At 46.8% G+C, this 20133-nt stretch overlaps 1 protein-coding gene across 1 annotated transcript in view; it reads left to right on the top strand.

The window, feature by feature from the left end:
- RLBP1 (retinaldehyde binding protein 1) overlaps nucleotides 1–19464 on the top strand; it is a 69988-nt gene extending 50524 nt beyond the window's left edge. Inside the window, exons 5-8 of the mRNA XM_063925782.1 lie at nucleotides 13171–13349; nucleotides 15708–15866; nucleotides 17837–17947; nucleotides 19144–19464. Coding sequence (XP_063781852.1) covers nucleotides 13171–13349; nucleotides 15708–15866; nucleotides 17837–17947; nucleotides 19144–19302 — 608 coding nt within the window. The 3' untranslated portion in view covers nucleotides 19303–19464. The remainder of the gene's footprint in view (nucleotides 1–13170; nucleotides 13350–15707; nucleotides 15867–17836; nucleotides 17948–19143) is intronic.
- Nucleotides 19465–20133: the final 669 nt, after the last annotated feature.

Below are 20133 nucleotides of genomic sequence, written 5' to 3'. Positions count from 1 at the left end.
GCTGCACAGTAGCGCCACTACAACAGGTAAGAGCCCCTTTTATACATTACAGCAGACAGTCCCCCTTTTTACACATTACGGCAGACAGCATCCCCTTTTTACACATTACGGCAGACAGCGTCCCCTTTTTTTTTACACATTACGGCAGACAGCGTCCCCTTTTATACACATTACGGCAGACAGCTTCCCCCTTTTTACACATTACAGCAGACACCGCCCCTTTTTACACATTACGGCAGACAGCGTCCCCTTTTTTACACATTACGGCAGACAGCGTCCCCATTTTTACACATTACGGCAGACAGCGTCCCTTTTTTACACATTACAGCAAACAGCATCCCCCTTTTTTACACATTACGGCAGACAGCGTCCCCTTTTTACACATTACGGCAAACAGCGTCCCCTTTTTTACACATTACGGCAGACAGCGTCCCCATTTTTTACACATCACGGCAGACAGCGTCCCCTTTTTTACACATTACGGCAGACAGCGTCACCCTTTTTTACACATTACGGCAGACAGCGTCCCCTTTTTTACACATTACGGCAGACAGCGTACCCCTTTTTTACACATTATTTTTTGACACATTACGGCAGACAGCGTCTCCTTTTTACACATTACGGCAGACAGCGTCCCATTTTTACACATTACGGCGGACAGCGTCCCCGTTTTTACACAGTACGGCAGACAGCGTCCCCCTTTTTACACAGTACGGCAGACAGCGTCCCAGTTTTTACACAGTACGGCAGACAGCGTCCCCGTTTTTACACAGTACGGCAGACAGCGTCCCCCTTTTTACACAGTACGCAGACAGCGTCCCCTTTTTACACATTACGGCAGACGGTGTCCCCCTTTATACACATTGCAGCAGCCAGCATCCCCCTTTTTACACATTTCGGCAGATGGTGTCCCCCTTTATACACATTGCAGCTGCCAGCGTCACCCTTTAACACATTACGGCAGACCGCGTCCCCTTTTTTACACATTACGGCAGACAGCGTCCCCTTTTTTTTACACATTACAGCAGACAGCGTCCCCTTTTTACACATTACGGCAGACAGCTTCCCCTTTTTACACATTACAGCAGACAGCGTCCCCGTTTTTACACAGTACGGCAGACAGCATCCCCTTTTTACACATTACGGCAGATGGTGTCCCCCTTTATACACATTGCAGCAGCCAGCGCCCCCCTTTTTACACATTACGGCAGACGGTGGCCCCCTTTATACACATTGCAGCAGCCAGCATCCCCCTTTTTACACATTGCGGCAGCCAGTCCCCCTTTTTACATATTACAGTAGACGGTGTCCCCCTTTTTACACATTGCGGCAGCCTGTCCCCCTTTTTACACATTACGGCAGATGGTGTCCCCCTTTTTACACATTGTGGCAGCCAGTCCCCCTTTTTACACATTACGGCAGACGGTGACCCCCTGAGAGAGGAAGAGAGAGAGAGAGAAAGAGAGAGAGATACTTACCATCTCCCCGCTGACAGTCAGGCTCCTCGTGCTGGCAGCTCCCTCGGTGCAGGCATCGTACAAGGAGGAGGAGGGAGGGGGACTGGAGCCGCAGCAGCGCTATGTAATTGGTAGTAAGTGCCGCTGCAGCAGTCCCCTCTCCTTCCGTATAGGCTGCCCGGCACCGCTGTGAATGCTGGGATGGAGGAACCGCATCCCAGCATTCACAGCAGCGCCGGGCAGCCTATACGGAAGGAGAGAGGACTGCTGCAGCGGCGCTTATTACCAATGACATAGCGCTGCTGCGGCTCCAGTCCCCCTCCCTCCTCCTCCTTCTCCGCTGCCCGGCGCGGCTGCTGCTCTGTCCTCTCCAGCGCGGCGCACGGCACACAGCAGAGGCAGCATGTAATGAGTCAGTTTGACTCATTACATGCCGAAACTGACTCATTACATGCCGCTGGCCGTTGCGCCCTCAGGGCAACTGCGCTGTGTGCCAGGCACACCTGGCACACGCGTAGTTACGGCCCTGCAGGCAACAATCTGTTTCACCATACCAGCAATCAAAAATATTTGTGATATTTTATATATCTTCCCCTTAGTAAGCTTTTAAGTAACATTTATTAAGTGCATTCTATAAAATTATACATAGCAGGTGATTTGTTGCCATGTGTTGCTTCATGATTAGACCCCTTAGTCATTTATGCGCTACACACACTCAGAGTTGTAGTACGGCTCAACGAGTAATGCAAACTAATTGGGGTCTACAGTTTGAAAACAATATATAAATAAGAATTTACTTACCGATAATTCTATTTCTCGTAGTCCGTAGTGGATGCTGGGAACTCCGTAAGGACCATGGGAGGGGGATAGCGGCTCCGCAGGAGACTGGGCACATCTAAAGAAAGCTTTAGGACTATCTGGTGTGCACTGGCTCCTCCCCCTATGACCCTCCTCCAAGCCTCAGTTAGGATACTGTGCCCGGACGAGCGTACACAATAAGGAAGGATTTTGAATCCCGGGTAAGACTCATACCAGCCACACCAATCACACCGTATAACTTGTGATCTGAACCCAGTTAACAGTATGATAACAGATGAGCCTCTAGAAAAGATGGCTCACTACAACAATAACCCGATTTAGTTAACAATAACTATGTACAAGTATTGCAGACAATCCGCACTTGGGATGGGCGCCCAGCATCCACTACGGACTACGAGAAATAGAATTATCGGTAAGTAAATTCTTATTTTTCTCTGACGTCCTAGTGGATGCTGGGAACTCCGTAAGGACCATGGGGATTATACCAAAGCTCCCAAACGGGCGGGAGAGTGCGGATGACTCTGCAGCACCGAATGAGAGAACTCCAGGTCCTCCTCAGCCAGGGTATCAAATTTGTAGAAATTAGCAAACGTGTTTGCCCCTGACCAAGTAGCTGCTCGGCAAAGTTGTAAAGCCGAGACCCCTCGGGCAGCCGCCCGAGATGAGCCCACCTTCCTTGTGGAATGGGCTTTTACAGATTTTGGTTGTGGCAGGCCTGCCACAGAATGTGCAAGCTGAATTGTACTACAAATCCAACGAGCAATAGTCTGCTTAAAAGCAGGAGCACCCAGCTTGTTGGGTGCATACAGGATAAACAGCGAGTCAGATTTTCTGAATCCAGCCGTCCTGGAAACATATATTTTCAGGGCCCTGACTACGTCCAGCAACTTGGAGTCCTCCAAGTCCCTAGTAGCCGCAGGTACCACAATAGGTTGGTTCACATGAAAAACTGCTACCACCTTAGGAAGGAATTGGGAACGAGTCCTCAATTCCGCCTTATCCATATAAAATACAGATAAGAGCTTTTGACAAAGCCGCCAATTCTGATACACGCCTGGCCGACGCCAAGGCCCACAGCATGAACACTTTCCACGTGAGGTATTATAGCTCCACGGATTTAAGTGGCTCAACTCAATGCGACTTCAGGAAATCCAACACTACGTTGAGATCCCACGGTGCCACTGGAGGCACAAACGGGGGCTGACTATGCAGCACTCCCTTAACAAAAATCTGAACTTCAGGCAGTGAAGCCAGTTCTATTTTGGAAGAAAATCGATAGAGCCGAAATCAGGACCTTAATGGAACCCAATTTTAGGCCCATAGTCACCTCTGACTTGTAGGAAATGCAGAAATTGACCTAGCTGAAATTCCTCCTTTGGGGCCGTACTGGCCTCACAGCACGCAACATATTTCCGCCATATGCGGTGATAATGGTTTGCGTTCACTTCTTTACCAGCTTTAAATAGCGTAGGGATAACTTCCTCCGGAATGCCTTTTTCCTTCAGGATCCGGCGTTCAACCGCCATGCCGTCAAATGCAGCCGCGGTAAGTCTTGGAACAGACAGGACCCCTGCTGCAGCAGGTCCTGTCTGAGCTGCAGAGGCCATGGGTCCTCTGAGATCATTTCTTGGAGTTCTGGGTACCAAGCTCTTCTTGGCCCCCCAAAACAATGAGTATAGTTCTTATTCCTCTCCTTCTTATTATTCTCATTACCCTGGGTATGAGAGGCAGAGAAGGGAACACATACACCGACTGGTACACCCACGGTGTTACCAGAGCGTCCACAGCTATCGCCTGAGGGTCCCTTGACCTGGCGCAATCTTTGTAGCTTTTTGTTGAGGCGGAACGCCCTCCTGTCCACCTGTGGCCTTTCCCCACGGTGTACAATCATTTGGAAAACTTCTGGATGAAGTCCCCACTCTCCCGGGTGGAGGTTATATCTGCTGAGAAAGTCTGCTTCTCAGTTGTCCACTCCAGGAATGAACACTGCTGACAGTGCTAACACATGATTTTCCGCCCATCGGCGAATCCTTGTGGCTTCTGCCATCGCCATCCTGCTTCTTGTGCCGCCCTGTCGGTTTACATGAGCGACCGCCGTGATGTTGTCTGACTGGATCAGCACCGGCCGGTTTTGAAGCAGCACCGGCCGGTGTTGAAGCAGGGGTCTAGCCTGACTTAGGGCATTGTAAATGGCCCTCAGTTCCAGAATATTTATGTGTAGGGAAGTCTCCTGACTTTTCCATAGCCTTGGAAGTTCCTTCCCTGTGTGACTGCCCCCCAGCCTCGAAGGCTGGCATCCGTGGTCACCAGGACCCAGTCCTGTATGCCGAATCTGCGGCCCCCTAGAAGATGAGCACTCTGCAGCCACCACAACAGCGACACCCTGACCCTTGGAGACAGGGTTATCCACCGATGCATCTGAAGATGCGACTCGGACCACTTGTCCAACAGATCCCACTGGAAAATCCTTGCATGGGGTCTAGCCTGACTTAGGGCATTGTAAATGGCCCATAGTTCCAGAACATTTATGTGTAGGGAAGTCTCCTGACTTTTCCATAGGCCTTGGAAGTTTCTTCCCTGTGTGACTGCCCCCCAGCCTATGAGCACTCTGCAGTCACCACCACAGCGATACCCTGGCCCTTGGAGACAGGGTTATCCGCCGATGCATCTGAGGATGCGACCCGGACCACTTGTCCAACAGATCCCTTGCATGGGAATTGACGAATGGAAATTCTTCGTAAGAAGCTACCATCTTTTTCAAGGCTCGCGTGCATTGATGCACCGATACCTGTATTTGTATTAGGAGGTCTCCGTCTAGAGACGCCAACTCCTTGGACTTCTCCTCCGGGAGAAACCCATTTTAACCTGTTCTGTGTCCAGAACCATATCCAGGAACAGTAGACGCGTCGTAGGAACCAGCTGCGACTTTGGAATATTCAGAATCCAGCCGTGCTGTTGTAGCACTTCCCGAGATAGTGCTACTCCGACGAACAACTGCTCCCTGGACCTCGCCTTTATAAGGAGATCGTCCAAGTACGGGATAAGTACTTCGGCCATTACCTTGGTAAATACCCTCAGTGCCGGGGACAGACCAACGGCAACGTCTGGAATTGGTAATGACAATCCTGTACCACAATTTTGAGGTACACCTGGTGAAGAGGGTAAATAGGGACATGCAGGTAAGTATCCTTGATGTCCAGTGATACCCTGAAATTTTCCAGGCTTGCAATAATCGCCCTGAGCGATTCCATTTTGAACTTGAACCTTCGTATATAAGTGTTCAAGGATTTCAATTTTAGAATGGGTCTCACCGAACCGTCTGGTTTCGGTACCACAACATTTTGGAATAGTAACCCCGGCCTTGTTGAAGGAGGGGTACCTTGATTTCACCTGCTGGAAGTACAGCTTGTGAATATCCGCCAGTACTACCTTTCCGAGGGCAGCAGGCAAGGCTGATGTGAAGGCAACGGCGAGGGGGAGTCGTCTCGTACTCCAGCCTGTATCCCTGTGATACTACTTGCAGAACCTAGGGATCCACCTGTGGGCAAGCCCACTGGTCCCTGCAGTTCCCGAGACGCGCCCCCACCGCACCTGTCTCCACCTGTGGAGCCCCAGCGTCATGCGGTGGACTCAGAGGAAGCGAGGGAAGAGATTTGATCCTGGGAACTGGCTGACTGGTGCAGCTTTTTCCTTCTTCCCTTGTCTCTGTGTAGAAAGGAAGCGCCTTTGACCCGCTTGCTTTTCTGAAGCCGAAAGGACTGTACCTGAAAATACGGTGCTTTCTTAGGTTTTTGTGAGGAAACCTGAGGTAAAAATTTTTCGTCCCAGCTGTTGCTGTGGATACGAGGTCCCAGAGACCATCCCCAAACAATTCCTCACCCTTATAAGGCAGAATCTCCATGTGCCTTTTAAATGCAGCATCACCTGTCCACTGCCAGGTTTCTAATACCCTCCTGGCAGAATGGACATTGCATTAATTCTGGATGCCAGCCGGCAAATATCCCTCTGTGCATCCTTTATATATATGACAACGTCTTAAATATGCTCAATGTTAGCAAAACATTATCCCTGTCTTAGCGTATTAATATTATCTGACAGGGTATCAGACCACGCTGCAGCAGCACTATTTATGCTGAGGTAATAGCAGGCTTCAGTGTATAACCTGAGTGTGTAATCACAGACTTCAGGATCGCCTCCTGCTTTTTATCAGCAGGTTCCTTCAAGGTGGCCGTATCCTAAGACGGCAGTGCCACCTTTTGACAAACGTGTGAGCGCCTTATCCACCCCAAGGGATATCTCCCAACGTGACCTATCCTCTGGCGGGAAAGGGTACGTCATCAGTAACTTTTTAGAAATCACCAGTTTCTTATCGGGGGAAACCACGCTTCTTTACACACTTCATTCATTCATCTGATGGGGGAACAAAACACTGGCTGCTTTTTCTCCCCAAAAATAAAACCCTTTTTATGTGGTACTTGGGTTCATGTCAGAAAATGCGTAACACATTTTTAATTGCCGAAATCATGTAACGGATGTTCCTAGTGGATTGTGTATATGTCTCAACCTCGTCGACACTGGAGTCAGACTCCGTGTCGACATCTGTGTCTGCCATCTGAGGTAACGGGCGTTGTTTGAGCCCCTGATGGCCTTTGAGACGCCTGGGCAGGCGCGGACTGAGCAGCCGGCTGTCCCACAGCTATTACGTCATCCAGCCTTTTATGTAAGGAGTTGACACTGTCGGTTAATATCTTCCACCTATCCATCCACTCTGGTGTCGGCCCCACAGGGGGCGACATCCCATTTATCGGCCTCCGCTCCGCCTCCACGTATCCAACATGTCGACACAGCCGTACCGACACACAGCACACACACAGGGAATGCTCTGATAGAGGACAGGACCCCACTAGCCCTTTGGGGAGACAGAGGGAGAGTATGCCAGCACACACCAGAGCGCTATATATATACAGGGATAACCTTATATAAGTGTTTTTCCCTTTATAGCTGCTGTATTGTTATACTGCGCCTAATTAGTGCCCCCCTCTCTTTTTTAACCCCTTTCTGTAGTGTAGTAACTGCAGGGGAGAGCCAGGGAGCTTCCCTCCAACGGAGCTGTGAGAGAAAATGGCGCCAGTGTGCTGAGGAGATAGGCTCCGCCCCCTTTTCGGCGGCCTTTTCTCCCGTTTTTCTGTGGAATCTGGCAGGGGTTAAAATTCATCCATATAGCCCTGGGGGCTATATGTGATGTATTTTCGCCAGCCAAGGTGTTTATATTGCTGCTCAGGGCGCCCCCCCCTAGCGCCCTGCACCCTCAGTGACCGGAGTGTGAAGTGTGCTGAGGAGCAATGGCGCACAGCTGCAGTGCTGTGCGCTACCTTGGTGAAGACAGGATGTCTTCTGCCGCCGATTTTTCCGGACCTCTTCTCGCTTCTGGCTCTGTAAGGGGGCCGGCGGCGCGGCTCTGGGACCGAGCTCCGAGGCTGGGCCTGTGATCGGTCCCTCTGGAGCTAATGGTGTCCAGTAGCCTAAGAAGCCCAATCCACTCTGCGCGCAGGTGAGTTCGCTTCTTCTCCCCTTAGTCCCTCGATGCAGTGAGCCTGTTGCCAGCAGGTCTCACTGAAAATAAAAAACCTAAACTAAAACTTTCACTAAGAAGCTCAGGAGAGCCCCTAGTGTGCACCCTTCTCGTTCGGGCACAAAAATCTAACTGAGGCTTGGAGGAGGGTCATAGGGGGAGGAGCCAGTGCACACCAGATAGTCCTAAAGCTTTCTTTAGATGTGCCCAGTCTCCTGCGGAGCCGCTATCCCCCTCCCATGGTCCTTACGGAGTTCCCAGCATCCACTAGGACGTCAGAGAAAAAATGATTATGAACAGATATTTATATAGTGATTAAATATTGGGAAGCAATTTCTGGAGAATATTTTAATCCATAGTTATCCACTCATAGCTATCCGGTATTTCCAGTAGATTTCTGAATTTGGGTAGAGTTCTGGCTCCCAATAATGGCCAATTATGTAGCCTGTGAAGTGGGCCTGGATATACCATGAACCGTGGCATTACATTGTGGAGGGCAGGACAACAATGACGTGAATACTAGGTTCATTCCCCTATTCCTCCTACCTGCACCTTCCCCTTGACAAATGTCGGAGACCTCTGACCAAAAGTTGGCGACTATGTTCATTCACATCAGTCCATGGCCCAGTAGAGCTCACACACAGATACACACAGTAGGATTCTTTTTTGTCTGAAGTCAAATAACCTTTGAGTATATCTTTGGATTATGTGAGGAAACTGGAGCACTAGGAGTTAGTCCAAGCAAACATGCGGAAGCTCCACTCTGATAGGGCCCTGGATGTATTCAAATGCATGACCGCAGCTGTGAGAAACAATGCTAACCACTATTCTACTGTGTACGTGGGGGCTTGATTTTTTTGTGTGCTTTTTTATGTATTTACGTTAACTTAGGTGAAAGTTTGCATTATTATGGGTAAGGGATCCCGGCAGTCAGGAGACCGACGCCGGGAAACTGACAGCAAGAATCCTGGCAGCCAGCACAGAGTGTGTGCTCGCCGCATTTCGGGCCCGGTGGCGACACACTATTATATTCTCCTAAGTGGGAATACCGGGCTTGGGTCGTGATTCCGACCACCAGCATTTCCCCGGCTGTCGGGATTCCGGGGTTGGTATCCTGACCGCCGGGATCCCGATAGCTGGTAATTTAACCTCATCCCTTATTAACATGTATTTACAAGCTTACAATCTATTTTACTTTACTGTATGTCCCTGTCAGTTGAGTTACACAGTATAGGTGCACAAAGGTACATGGGGGGTAATTCCAAGTTGATCGCAGCAGCAAATTTTTTAGCAGTTGGGCAAAACCATGTGCTCTGCAGGTGGGGCAGATATAACATTTGCAGAGAGAGTTAGATTTGGGTGGGTTATTTTGTTTCTGTGCAGGGTAAATACTGGTTGCTTTATTTTTACACTGCAATTTAGATTGCAGATTGAACTCACCACACACAAATCTATCTATCTCTGCACATGTTATATCTGTGCCCCCCCCCCCCCCCCCCCCCCCTGCAGTGCACATGGTTTTGCACAACTGCTAAAAAAATTCCTGCTGCGATCAACTTGGAATTACCCCCATGGAGGATAAAGATACAAAAACTTTTCAAAACTGTTCCACTAAATATTCGCCTCATTGCGCCTGCAGAAATTGGGCGTCTTTCCAGTCTTACTTCAGCTGCAGCACACAGCAGAATGTTGCTATCTCATCTTTATTAGTAGACTACAAGTTCAGATAAATGCAAACTTACAGTTACAGTAGCCGTAATATTTCTATGGAACAGCATTTTTCTGTGATGTTCCGCCACAAACATTACTCACTTCAAATTAGGATATATCAGTAGTTTCCAAACTTTTTTGAGTCACAGCACCCTGGAGTATCAGAATATTTTTTTTACGGCACCCCTAAGCCAACAGTTTCTTACTTATATTAAATTGGACTTTCTATGTTAACCTTACGTTCAGTCATGTGGTGAGGGACAGGATTCACTTCTGTTTGTCCACATATTTTATATTTGGTAGCCGCCAGCACTGGTTTTGTCTATTACATTGACCATAAATAATTCGAATTGGTCCTGGACCACCAACCCAGGTCACCCGGCACCCCAGGGTGCCTAGGCACACAGTTTGAGAATCACTGGGATATACTGTATGAGAATAAAAGTTTTTATTTGAAGTACTATTTATTAGCTAGAACTCTATGAGCTTACATTCCTAGCATTTATCCTAAAATAGTCAGGGTTGTTTAATGCAATACTAAATGTTGACTTTACATTAAATACGCCATAAACTTTCAAATTAACAATTACCATTGAATATTTTTGGAATATCCTATTAATCTTATTATGCAAACTTTCCACCCTGGAACTCCTCCATCTTAATAAGAGTACACCTGGTTCCTCTACTTCTGATTTCCACATAACATGAAGCCCAACGCCCTGCATTTCTGTATCAAGGATACTACTTTTCCATCTACTGATGCTCATTTTCATTCGTGAATAATACAAGTTATGACATAATGTTGCACTGGTCTATACAACAGATCAGAGACTTTGGCATTGGAAAACTTCCTATGGGAAAACATTCCCCAAAAGTAAATTAGTCTGCAAAATCAAACTCAGTCATCAAAGTATTTGAAATGTTTAATGGTCCCATTAAAAATAACGATTTTCTGAATGATCCTCTTTCAAAAGTTGAACTTTTCCGAAAACTAGGTCTTAACGTTCGGTGCCCAAAGGGGCCATTATTATGTGCAGAAATTGTTCACTAGACATAATAAAACAGAAGCAGGACTGAATATAAAGACCTCACTATATAAGTGGCAGTAGCAGGACACAGTCACTCTATACATATCGCAGTAAGCGTGCCTGTGGGAGGTGTATGTTCACCCCTTCTGAGACCAGCCAACTGAAAGTTTCCCTTACTAACCAAACACACAGCAGAAAGGAGACATTTACCATCCTGTGACCGATTTCTCAAGGATTTCCTCATTCAGAAATAATTTTCTCTGTTTCTATTTTATTATTACCCCTCCACCCACCTGTATTGTAACTCATAGGAAATATAGCACACAGGGTATAGGCAGGTCAGACTACTGTACCATCAAAAAAGAGATGCTTTCGAAATGTAAAACACATTATGGAGACAAGCATAACTTGACTTCGTAATGCAGAATGCGTGGTGACTATGGGGGTAATTCAGACCTGATCGTTGCAGCAAATTTGTTAGCAGTTGGGCAAAACCATGGGGGGTAATTCCAAGTTGATCGCAGCAGGAAATTTTTTAGCAGTTGGGCAAAACCATGTGCACTGCAGGGGAGGCAGAAACAACATGTGCAGAGAGAGTTAGATTTGGGTGGGTTATTTTGTTTCTGTGCAGGGTAAATACTGGCTGCTTTATTTTTACACTGCAAATTAGATTGCAGATTGAACACACCACACCTAAATCTAACTTTCTCTGCACATGTTATACCTGCCCCCCCTGCAGTGCACATGGTTTTGCCCAATTGCTAACAGAATTCCTGCTGCGATCAACTTGGAATTACCCCCAATGTGCACTGTAGATGTTGCAAATGTAACATTTGCAGAGAGAGTTAGATTTGGGTGGGTTATTTTGGTTCTGTGCAGGATAAATACTGGCTGCTTTATTTTTACACTGCAATTTAGATTTCACTTTGAACACACCCCACCCAAATCTAACTATCTCTGAGCATGTTATATCTGCCCCCCCCCCCCCCTCCCCGTGCAGTGCACATGGTTTTGCCCAACTGCTAACAACTTTGCTGCTGCGCTCAGGTCTGAATTACCGGCTATATGTGCAGCATAACTGAAGCTAGACTGAGGGTTGGGTCGGTTTTATATAGGAATGGACATCAACATTTGATAGGTAACCATCGATGGTTTCTTCCCGATAGTAAATAGTTTTGTCATCGATGGGGGAGTTCCAATGGTAAAATACCATGGCTTTTCAGTACTAAGCAAGCATGCCAGCTGTGTTAACTGGTGCATGCGCTGATACAAACCATTTATGGTTTAGCCACCAATGGTTTCCCCCGTGGTAGTTAAAAACCACTGACTGTTACCATATTGATGGCCAACTTTCGTTTTACACAAAATGTTGCCTAGCCATGTTAGGCACCATACACGCTGAATAATGCCACGGAGATTGGTAGAAACGCTACATTGGTATTTAAATTGCAGAGCCAAGTTACCAGTCACATGGTACAAACCTACAGTATGCACGCGTTGAGTACGGGATCCTGGCGGTCAAAATCCCAATGCCGGAATCCTGGCTGACAGCTGGGATTGCAACGAAGACCCTTACGGGCTCGCTGCGCTCACCGCAGGTTCTATTTTCCCTCCATGGGTGTCGTGGACACCCAGGAGAGGGAATAGCTGTGGCGCCGCTGCCGCCAATCTGGCGGTCAGGATTCCGGCATCGGGATGTTGAGCGCCGGGATCCCGACTACATCCCCTATGTACATAGCATTGCTGCTGCCAAGATAAATGTGCAGCATTGTATATGGGGATGAGTACTATGCTGAGATGGGATGTAGTTAAGTGACCGCCGGTCACAACACCTTCCCCTACATCCCCCGCCCGCTGAGAATCCAGACAGTCAGCATGCCGACTAGCAGGGACTATCCACGACACCCATAGAGTGGGAATAGAACCTGTGGCGACCGCAGGTTGCCACCAGCCCGCAAGAGATTTCCACCACCGAGATCCCGACCACATCCCCTATGTACATAACATTGCTGCTGCTGTTTTTGGGGAGGGTCTCGGACGTCAGTGCAGACCACTTCCAAACCGTCTCAGTCGCAGATTAGTTGCAGCCTCAGACCTACTTACATTTGCTCAGACGGCAAAAAATCTTCAGTGTTCTGGAAATTGCGTATGCATCTGCGAGTGGATAGCGATCTGCAATGCATTCGCAAACTTGCAAGGGATGTTTTTCTTCCTGTCGGGGTGGCTCCTTTCTACTCGCAGACAACCAATTTCTCAGAATAGCGATCCATGCTGAATTAGGCCCAATATCCACTCAACTTGCCATTCTCAACATGATTTTTCCTTTAAAGCAGGCATTCCCAACCTCAGTCCTTAAGTCACACTGACGGTACAGTTATATCCAAACTTCAAGATGGTTAAAAAAAAATACCTGATGTACTAATTCAATAACCTGTGCTCAAGCATGGATATCAGTAAAAGCAGGACTGTTAGTGTGCCTTGAGGACCGAGGTTGGGAATGCCTGCTTTAAAGATTCATTTTCAGCATTAACACTTTGCTATCCAAAGTATACATTCCTTAATGTATTCTTAATTTTTCCAACAGGCTATGTCAATTTTCGACAACAATACCCGGAGCTGTTTGAGAACCTGACAGCGGAGGCTGTGCGCAGCACCATTGAGGCCGGCTACCCTGGAATTCTGACCAGCAGAGACAAGAATGGCAGAGTCATCCTCCTTTTTAATATTGAGAATTGGGACTATGAGGAGATCACATTTGATGAGGTTTGTGATAATACTGTATTACACGCATTGAAAGTAAAATAATAGCCAAAACGTAAATGTCACGGCTGAGGTTTTGTGAACCCGGTGTTAGTGAAGTCTGTGCGGGCGACTGGAGGATTATACGAATACTACCACTGACCTGGTTTGGGAGTGTTGTGGACTCGGGACCTCCCCCGGCGACTGGGAAGAGGAACCGCAGCAGAGATGGCCGAATCTAGGTTCTCCTCATGCAGGATTAGGTCGGCAGACAGGAGGCACGTGTGGATGCTGAAGGTCTCCTGAAAGACAGAACTGGAAAGGCACTGATGAATCAGTGAAGAATACCAGGTACAACTGTGCTAAAGGGCACGGGGTGCTTGGAGACACTGAGATGCTTGGGGACACTGAGGTGCTTGGAGACACTGAGGTGCTTGGAGACACTGAGGTGCTTGGAGGCACTGAAGTGCGTAGAGGCACTGAAGTGCGTAGAGGCACTGAAGTGCGTAGAGACACTGAAGTGCGTAGAGGCACTGAAGTGCGTAGAGGCACTGAGGTGCGTAGAGGCACTGGGGTGCGTAGAGGCACTGGGGTGCGTAGAGGCACTGGGGTGCGTAGAGGCACTGGGGTGCTGAGGCACGGAGGTGCTGGAAGCACGGAGATGCTGAGGCACGGAGGTGCTGAGGCACGGAGGTACTGGAAGCACGGAGCTACTGAGGCATGGAGGTGCTGGAAGCACGGAGGTGCTGAGGCACGGGGGTGCTGAGGCACGGAGGTGCTGGAAGCACGGAGGTACTGAGGCACGGAGGTGCTGGAAGCACGGAGGTGCTGAGGCACGGAGATGCTGAGGCACGGAGGTGCTGGAAGCACGGAGGTACTGAGGCACGGAGGTACCGGAAGCACGGAGGTACTGAGGCACGGAGGCACGGAGGTGCTGGAAGCACGGAAGTACTGGAAGCACGGAGGTACTGAGGCACGGAGGTACCGAGGCACGGAGGTGCCGAGGCACGGAGGTACTGGAAGCACGGAGGTACTGAGGCACGGAGGTACTGAGGCACGGAGGTGCTGGAAGCACGGAGGTACTGGAAGCACGGAGGTGCTGAGGCACGGAGGTACTGAGGCACGGAGGTGCTGGAAGCATGGAAGTACTGGAAGCACGGAGGTACTGAGGCACGGAGGTACTAGAAGCACGGAGGTACTGAGGCACGGAGGTGCTGGAAGCACGGAGGTACTGGAAGCACGGAGGTACTGGAAGCACTGAGGTACTGGAAGCACGGAGGTACTGAGGCACGGAGGTACTGAGGCACGGAGGCGCCGAGGCACGGGGATACGGGAGCTCTGGAGATCACAACTTTAGGGAGCTCAGCTTGAATGCTCATACATAGCTGTGTGTGACACAAGGAACTGGCCCAGTTTCTAACTCAGCCTCCTGATTTATACTTCCTGGTCCTTGGTGATTGGTGAGCAGGATTAGGTGATGCAGAGAGTCTCAGGCTGGCAGAGGATTGAACAACTCTGGGTCAGGTGAACAGTCACTGTCATGTGACTACTCTAGCCAAGGCTGTGATGTAGAATGAGGCCTAGCAGGCCGAGAGAACACTGAAGCCTGAACTTCTGCAAAACACAGGATGCTTGCTTTTAGACCTAAAGTTCAGATTACTGAATTCAGCCTCACACAGGAGATCACCACAGGTGGAGCTAATTAACCATTACCTCTCAGGCAGAGAACTCAGGAAAACTCATAGTGCTGACAAGCTGTTTAACTCCGTGAGTGAAAAGACACAGGATCCAGGACAGATGGCAGGGGTAAGTCACCAAATATAAAACCTACAGTCAGGATTGTGACAGTAAATATGCAACATTAAAAACACTGTAAACAGGCCAAAGTGCTCCCTGTGCCAGCCCTGCCCTTTGAGCACATGTCACGCAGATGGGTGGGGCCTCCTACACCAGGAATTGCAGCACTGCCCGGAGCATCCTCAGGATACGTGTCTGCAGCATCCAAAGGGTGCTCTGGACGGCATTGCAGCAGTATACTAGTTGCAGGGTGGCGTTCCAGGCACCTTGCTAGCCGGAAGCAGGGGCTGTAGGGCAATTATGGTGCAGCTCCCTAGACCCTCCGTGAACGCTCACATGCCCCTAGTTAGGAGCTGGTTGGTTGGTACTGTATCTCCAAAGCTTTGGTAAATCTCCCCATAAGTAACGTGCGTCTTTGGTGAAACATTTTTCCTTTGCTTTCCTAACTTCCTGCAGGTGCCATTGATATTGCAGCCTATATAAATCTACAGTATGTTAGACTAGCTCCAGTATTGGGTAGCTGTGTAACTTAAATGATTTCTTATCCTGTGGATATATCAAAGCCTGTGTTGGCTTTTATTTTAGATCCTCCGTGCATACTGCATTATTTTGGAGAACCTGTTGGAAAATGAAGAGACCCAGATAAATGGCTTCTGCATTATAGAGAACTTCAAAGGATTCACCATGCAACAGGCTTCTGGCATTAAACCTTATGAGCTTAAAAAAATGGTGGACATGCTACAGGTAAACACAGCACAACCAGTGGTCTGGCAGGGGAGGGGGGGGGGAAGAGGGTACATTTAGGTAGAACTTCCGATTATACAAGTAGCACACAAACTCTTCCTTCCCTCAAAATTATTTTGGCTGATCAAAGGAGCCTAAAATCCAACCTCATCTGTATCTTTATAATGGGATGTATTTTACAGCTTCCAGTGGTAATTTACAAGCGAACAGATTTCTTGCTGCACTTTGGCCAATGTAATAATAACATCAAACTGCATAATAATGAACACGTCATAAAACAGTCCCAAAGTCCCCTCACTCTGATAAATTATTCTATCCATAGTAGTGTATATGTAGGCTCACATTTATTTTATGATGGTGTTTCTAAAAATAAGTATTGGGTGTGCACCTTAAAATGTGCTTATTGACCAATTTGGTGCCATTCCACTAATAAAGTACAGGCCTATATGCTTTAGGTATACGTGCCTATCTTCTCAAAGTTTCTGGGAGACTCACGATTTTTCGTGGGAGAGCAGTCAACACGCATTCTATATATTGTAAGCTTGCAAACAGGACCCCTTACAGCTTTGACTTTCAGTTATTAGCCACTGTCTTGCACTGTTTTGAACTCAATTGTAACGTGCAATACAATATGCTGGCGCTATATAAGTAAATGTATATAATAAATAAATAACCTTCCCAGACACCGCTTACTACTCCCTTAAAGGGGGCATGATTATGCAATTGGCCCCGATAACCGCATAATTGCATAACATAATGCCTTTATGCTTTAGGTGTTGTGATGTTGTGGTAATTAGTGCCCACCTTTTCCACCTGGACCTCCCTGAAAGTACAGTAGGTAATTATGGCCTTAGGACCCTATTCAGTAAGGATTACAAATTCTGCTTTTTAGTAGGGCAAGGCCACCCAGCATGCTAAATGCTGATTGACAGGCAGAGGGGTTCGCATTTACTGCGGGTCACCTGCAGCAAATGTGGGCGCATTCACAAGATGGGACCTGCGCATGCACCCTCTGGGTGGACGAAAAAATTCCAGTTGGATCGCGATTTGCGATTTAACCTGAATAAGGCCCTTAGTGTAGAGTTGTCAACCAGCAGTGCAGTCATCAAGTGTCAATGGTTTTTAACCATATGGAGGAATTATCGATGTTCTGCAGTCGTGCATGCTTAAATCATGGATGCTATATGCCATCGATGAACATCCATCCATGGCAAAACTATATGACACTTTTGGCAGACCATTGATGGTTTGATACGCATCCCACCTTAGTGGCATTTAAAACATTTAGTACATATAAATGACAGGTTGCTGGTCTCACAAATTTTTTTGTCACGTCATGTCAAAGAAAGAATATCAAGCATGAAAGGAACAAAGTCGCTCCAAGTAATGGTGCAACAGCTTCAAAATATCAGCATGGTGTCATGTATACAACACCCAGTGTGAACGTGCCCTGATTAATGAATCATGGACACTTGCTGTACTGACTGAGGGGCAGATGTACTAAGCCTTGAAGAGTGCTAAAGTGGAGAGAGATAAACTACCAATCTGTCATTTTTAAAAAACAGCCTGTGACATGGCAGTTAGGAGCTGATTGGCTGGTACTTTATCTCTCTCCACTTGATCACTCTCCAAGGCTTAGTACATCGCCTCTTGAGTCTTGTCAATGAAAAATGGTAATGTAATCCTTTAAAAAGCTGTGTCAGATAAACTACACATAGCCATTCCTCACAGCACACATCATTTTAGATTACAAAGAAAATGTATTCCCTTGCCTGACTCTACATTCTCTTCCCTTGCCTGACTCTACACTCTCTTCCCTTGCCTGACTCTACACTCTCTTCCCTTGCCTGACTCTACACTCTCTTCCCTTGCCTGACTCTACACTCTCTTCCCTTGCCTGACTACATTCTCTTGGTTGGATAAGACCAGATTCATTTGGTTTTGGATAACTTCTAATCTTTCTCTTACAGGATTCCTTCCCTGCAAGATTTAAAGCTGTTCACTTCATACATCAACCCTGGTACTTTACTACAACCTACAATGTTGTGAAACCTTTTCTGAAGAGCAAACTCCTTGAAAGGGTGAGTTAAACACATTCACTCTGTTCTCTCTGGTTCCAGGTAGGTGTGCCTTGTCCTGTGGTGCCAGTAGTGACAGCAGTGTATTTAAAAAGTTTGTGTAAATAAATAAAAAGAAAATGAAGAAATTTGCAGACTTTTCACATATGTTGTGCTATGTACTGTTCAATAGATTCTCTTTGTACTAGATGATTGTATAAGTCAATTATTTGTGTATATAATATATAAGTCTTGGCAGCATTACAATTCACCTAAGAGTTATTGGGTGGTATGCAGTTATTGGTGGATTTTTCGATCAGTCGAAAAATCTGCAATTATTGGCCATTCTTAGGGCAAAATAAATTTGATCTATTCAATGCCCATGCCATTTCAACTGGTCAAAAATAACAGCATTGGCGAAAACCACGTGGATCGGCAAATTTGCAGCCGATCCAAGCATTATGTCGAATTTGCGGGTGTTTTGTTTTCGCCCATGCCGATTTGACAAAAAAAAAAAATGAAACGGCATGGGCGAAAAGAGATTCAAAAATGGGTGAAAACGCCCGCAAATGAATACACATGGTCGAATTAGTGCTGGTTTTTTGGCTAGCTGAAAAAAGGGCACATAATTGAATACCCCCCCATTAGGGGATATTTATCAAAGTTTGGAGAGATATAAAGTACCATCCAATCAGCTCCTGTCTTTTACAAATTCAGCCTATAAAATGATGTTTAGAAGCTGATTGGTTAGTACTTTATGTTTATCCACTCTTTGATAACTCTCCCCCATTAGTAAAGGTAAGTTGTTTTTTTCCAGATCTTACAAGATTAAACATGCTGCTTTGGGTGTAAAACAGGGCATTTATGTTTGTCAGAAGGTAAATATATTTCCCTGTTTGCTGTCGATATTAATACTAGTTAAACTATCAATGGTTTAACTTGATGAGATGAAGGCAATGGCATCTGTCCCAATTAGTGTAACTGCAATAAGAGCCTCATAACCAATTGTATCATTAATGTATGTGGTCAGAAGAGAACAGCTGTCAGTTGTACGTTTAGCATCTTCAGACAGGTCTAACGGGCCCTAGTGACTCCAGACTTGATGTTGCTGATCAGCTATGGATGGGACGCGAGTCAGAATTGGTCTGTGTGTGGTCGTCTTATATCCCATTCTCCAATGTCGGTAACCATAAATATTTTGTAATGTGACATGTCTCTAGGTTTTTGTACATGGGGATGACCTGGAGAGTTTCTACAAGGAAATTGATGCGGACATACTGCCAGCAGACTTTGGAGGAAACTTACCAAAATACGATGGCCGAATAATTGCCGATAAGCTCTTTGCACCAAGAAATGAATCAGAGGACACAGCTCTTTAGAGGAAATGATGGCATGCGGTATATACATCAGATAGGATGAGAAAATACTCAGTCTCTGTTAGTGGTAATACATTCTACAGTACACTTTTCAAAATGTAAGCACATATAAAGATGCCTATATATATATATATATATATATATATATATATATATATATACATACATACATACATACATACATACATACACACACACACACGCACACACACACACACGCACACACACAGGACCACCCATGGGAAACTTGGCACCAAATTCAGTTGCTTTTTAAATGGGAGGCCCGAGCCTGGGACCATTAGCAGGCAGTGGGCATGCTGGCTAGTCTGAGTCCCATACTCAGGAAATCCCCCTGATAACAGCACCATAAACACAGTTACCTGCCCCAGGATAGGGCTGATGACATGTGGATGGAGCCGGAACTGTGGGTAAATTATGTAGTAGGTAAATTATGTATGTTCCTTACTTTATTATATAATATAGTAAAGAACATTGAATGTACTTAGAGGGTTTGGCAAAATAACGAGACTGATGCTTATTAATTCCAGTGCTTTATTCGCATATGACTTTTATCCTAATCACCCTGATAAAAGCCACCTGGCTATTTAAATAGTGGATTTAACAAACTTCAGTTTTCTTTTTCTCAAATTCCTGCGAGTGTGTTTATTGCACAGCTATGACAGTACGAGTAGATTGATCACAGATTTCTGAAAATGACTAGTGCTATAAGGGACAGGTCTGCAGGAGCTGAAGACATCTGCTTTACATAAAGTAGTCTGAAGAAAGGGGTTAGCAGCTGTGACATATATAATGGCTCCAAACGTCTTATTGTGC

This window comes from Pseudophryne corroboree, chromosome 6 (genome assembly GCF_028390025.1).
Source record: "Pseudophryne corroboree isolate aPseCor3 chromosome 6, aPseCor3.hap2, whole genome shotgun sequence".
NCBI classification, from domain to species: Eukaryota; Metazoa; Chordata; class Amphibia; order Anura; family Myobatrachidae; genus Pseudophryne; species Pseudophryne corroboree.
The sequence above is the reverse complement of the archived record's forward strand: the minus strand, read 5'-3'. Positions and strand labels throughout refer to the sequence as shown.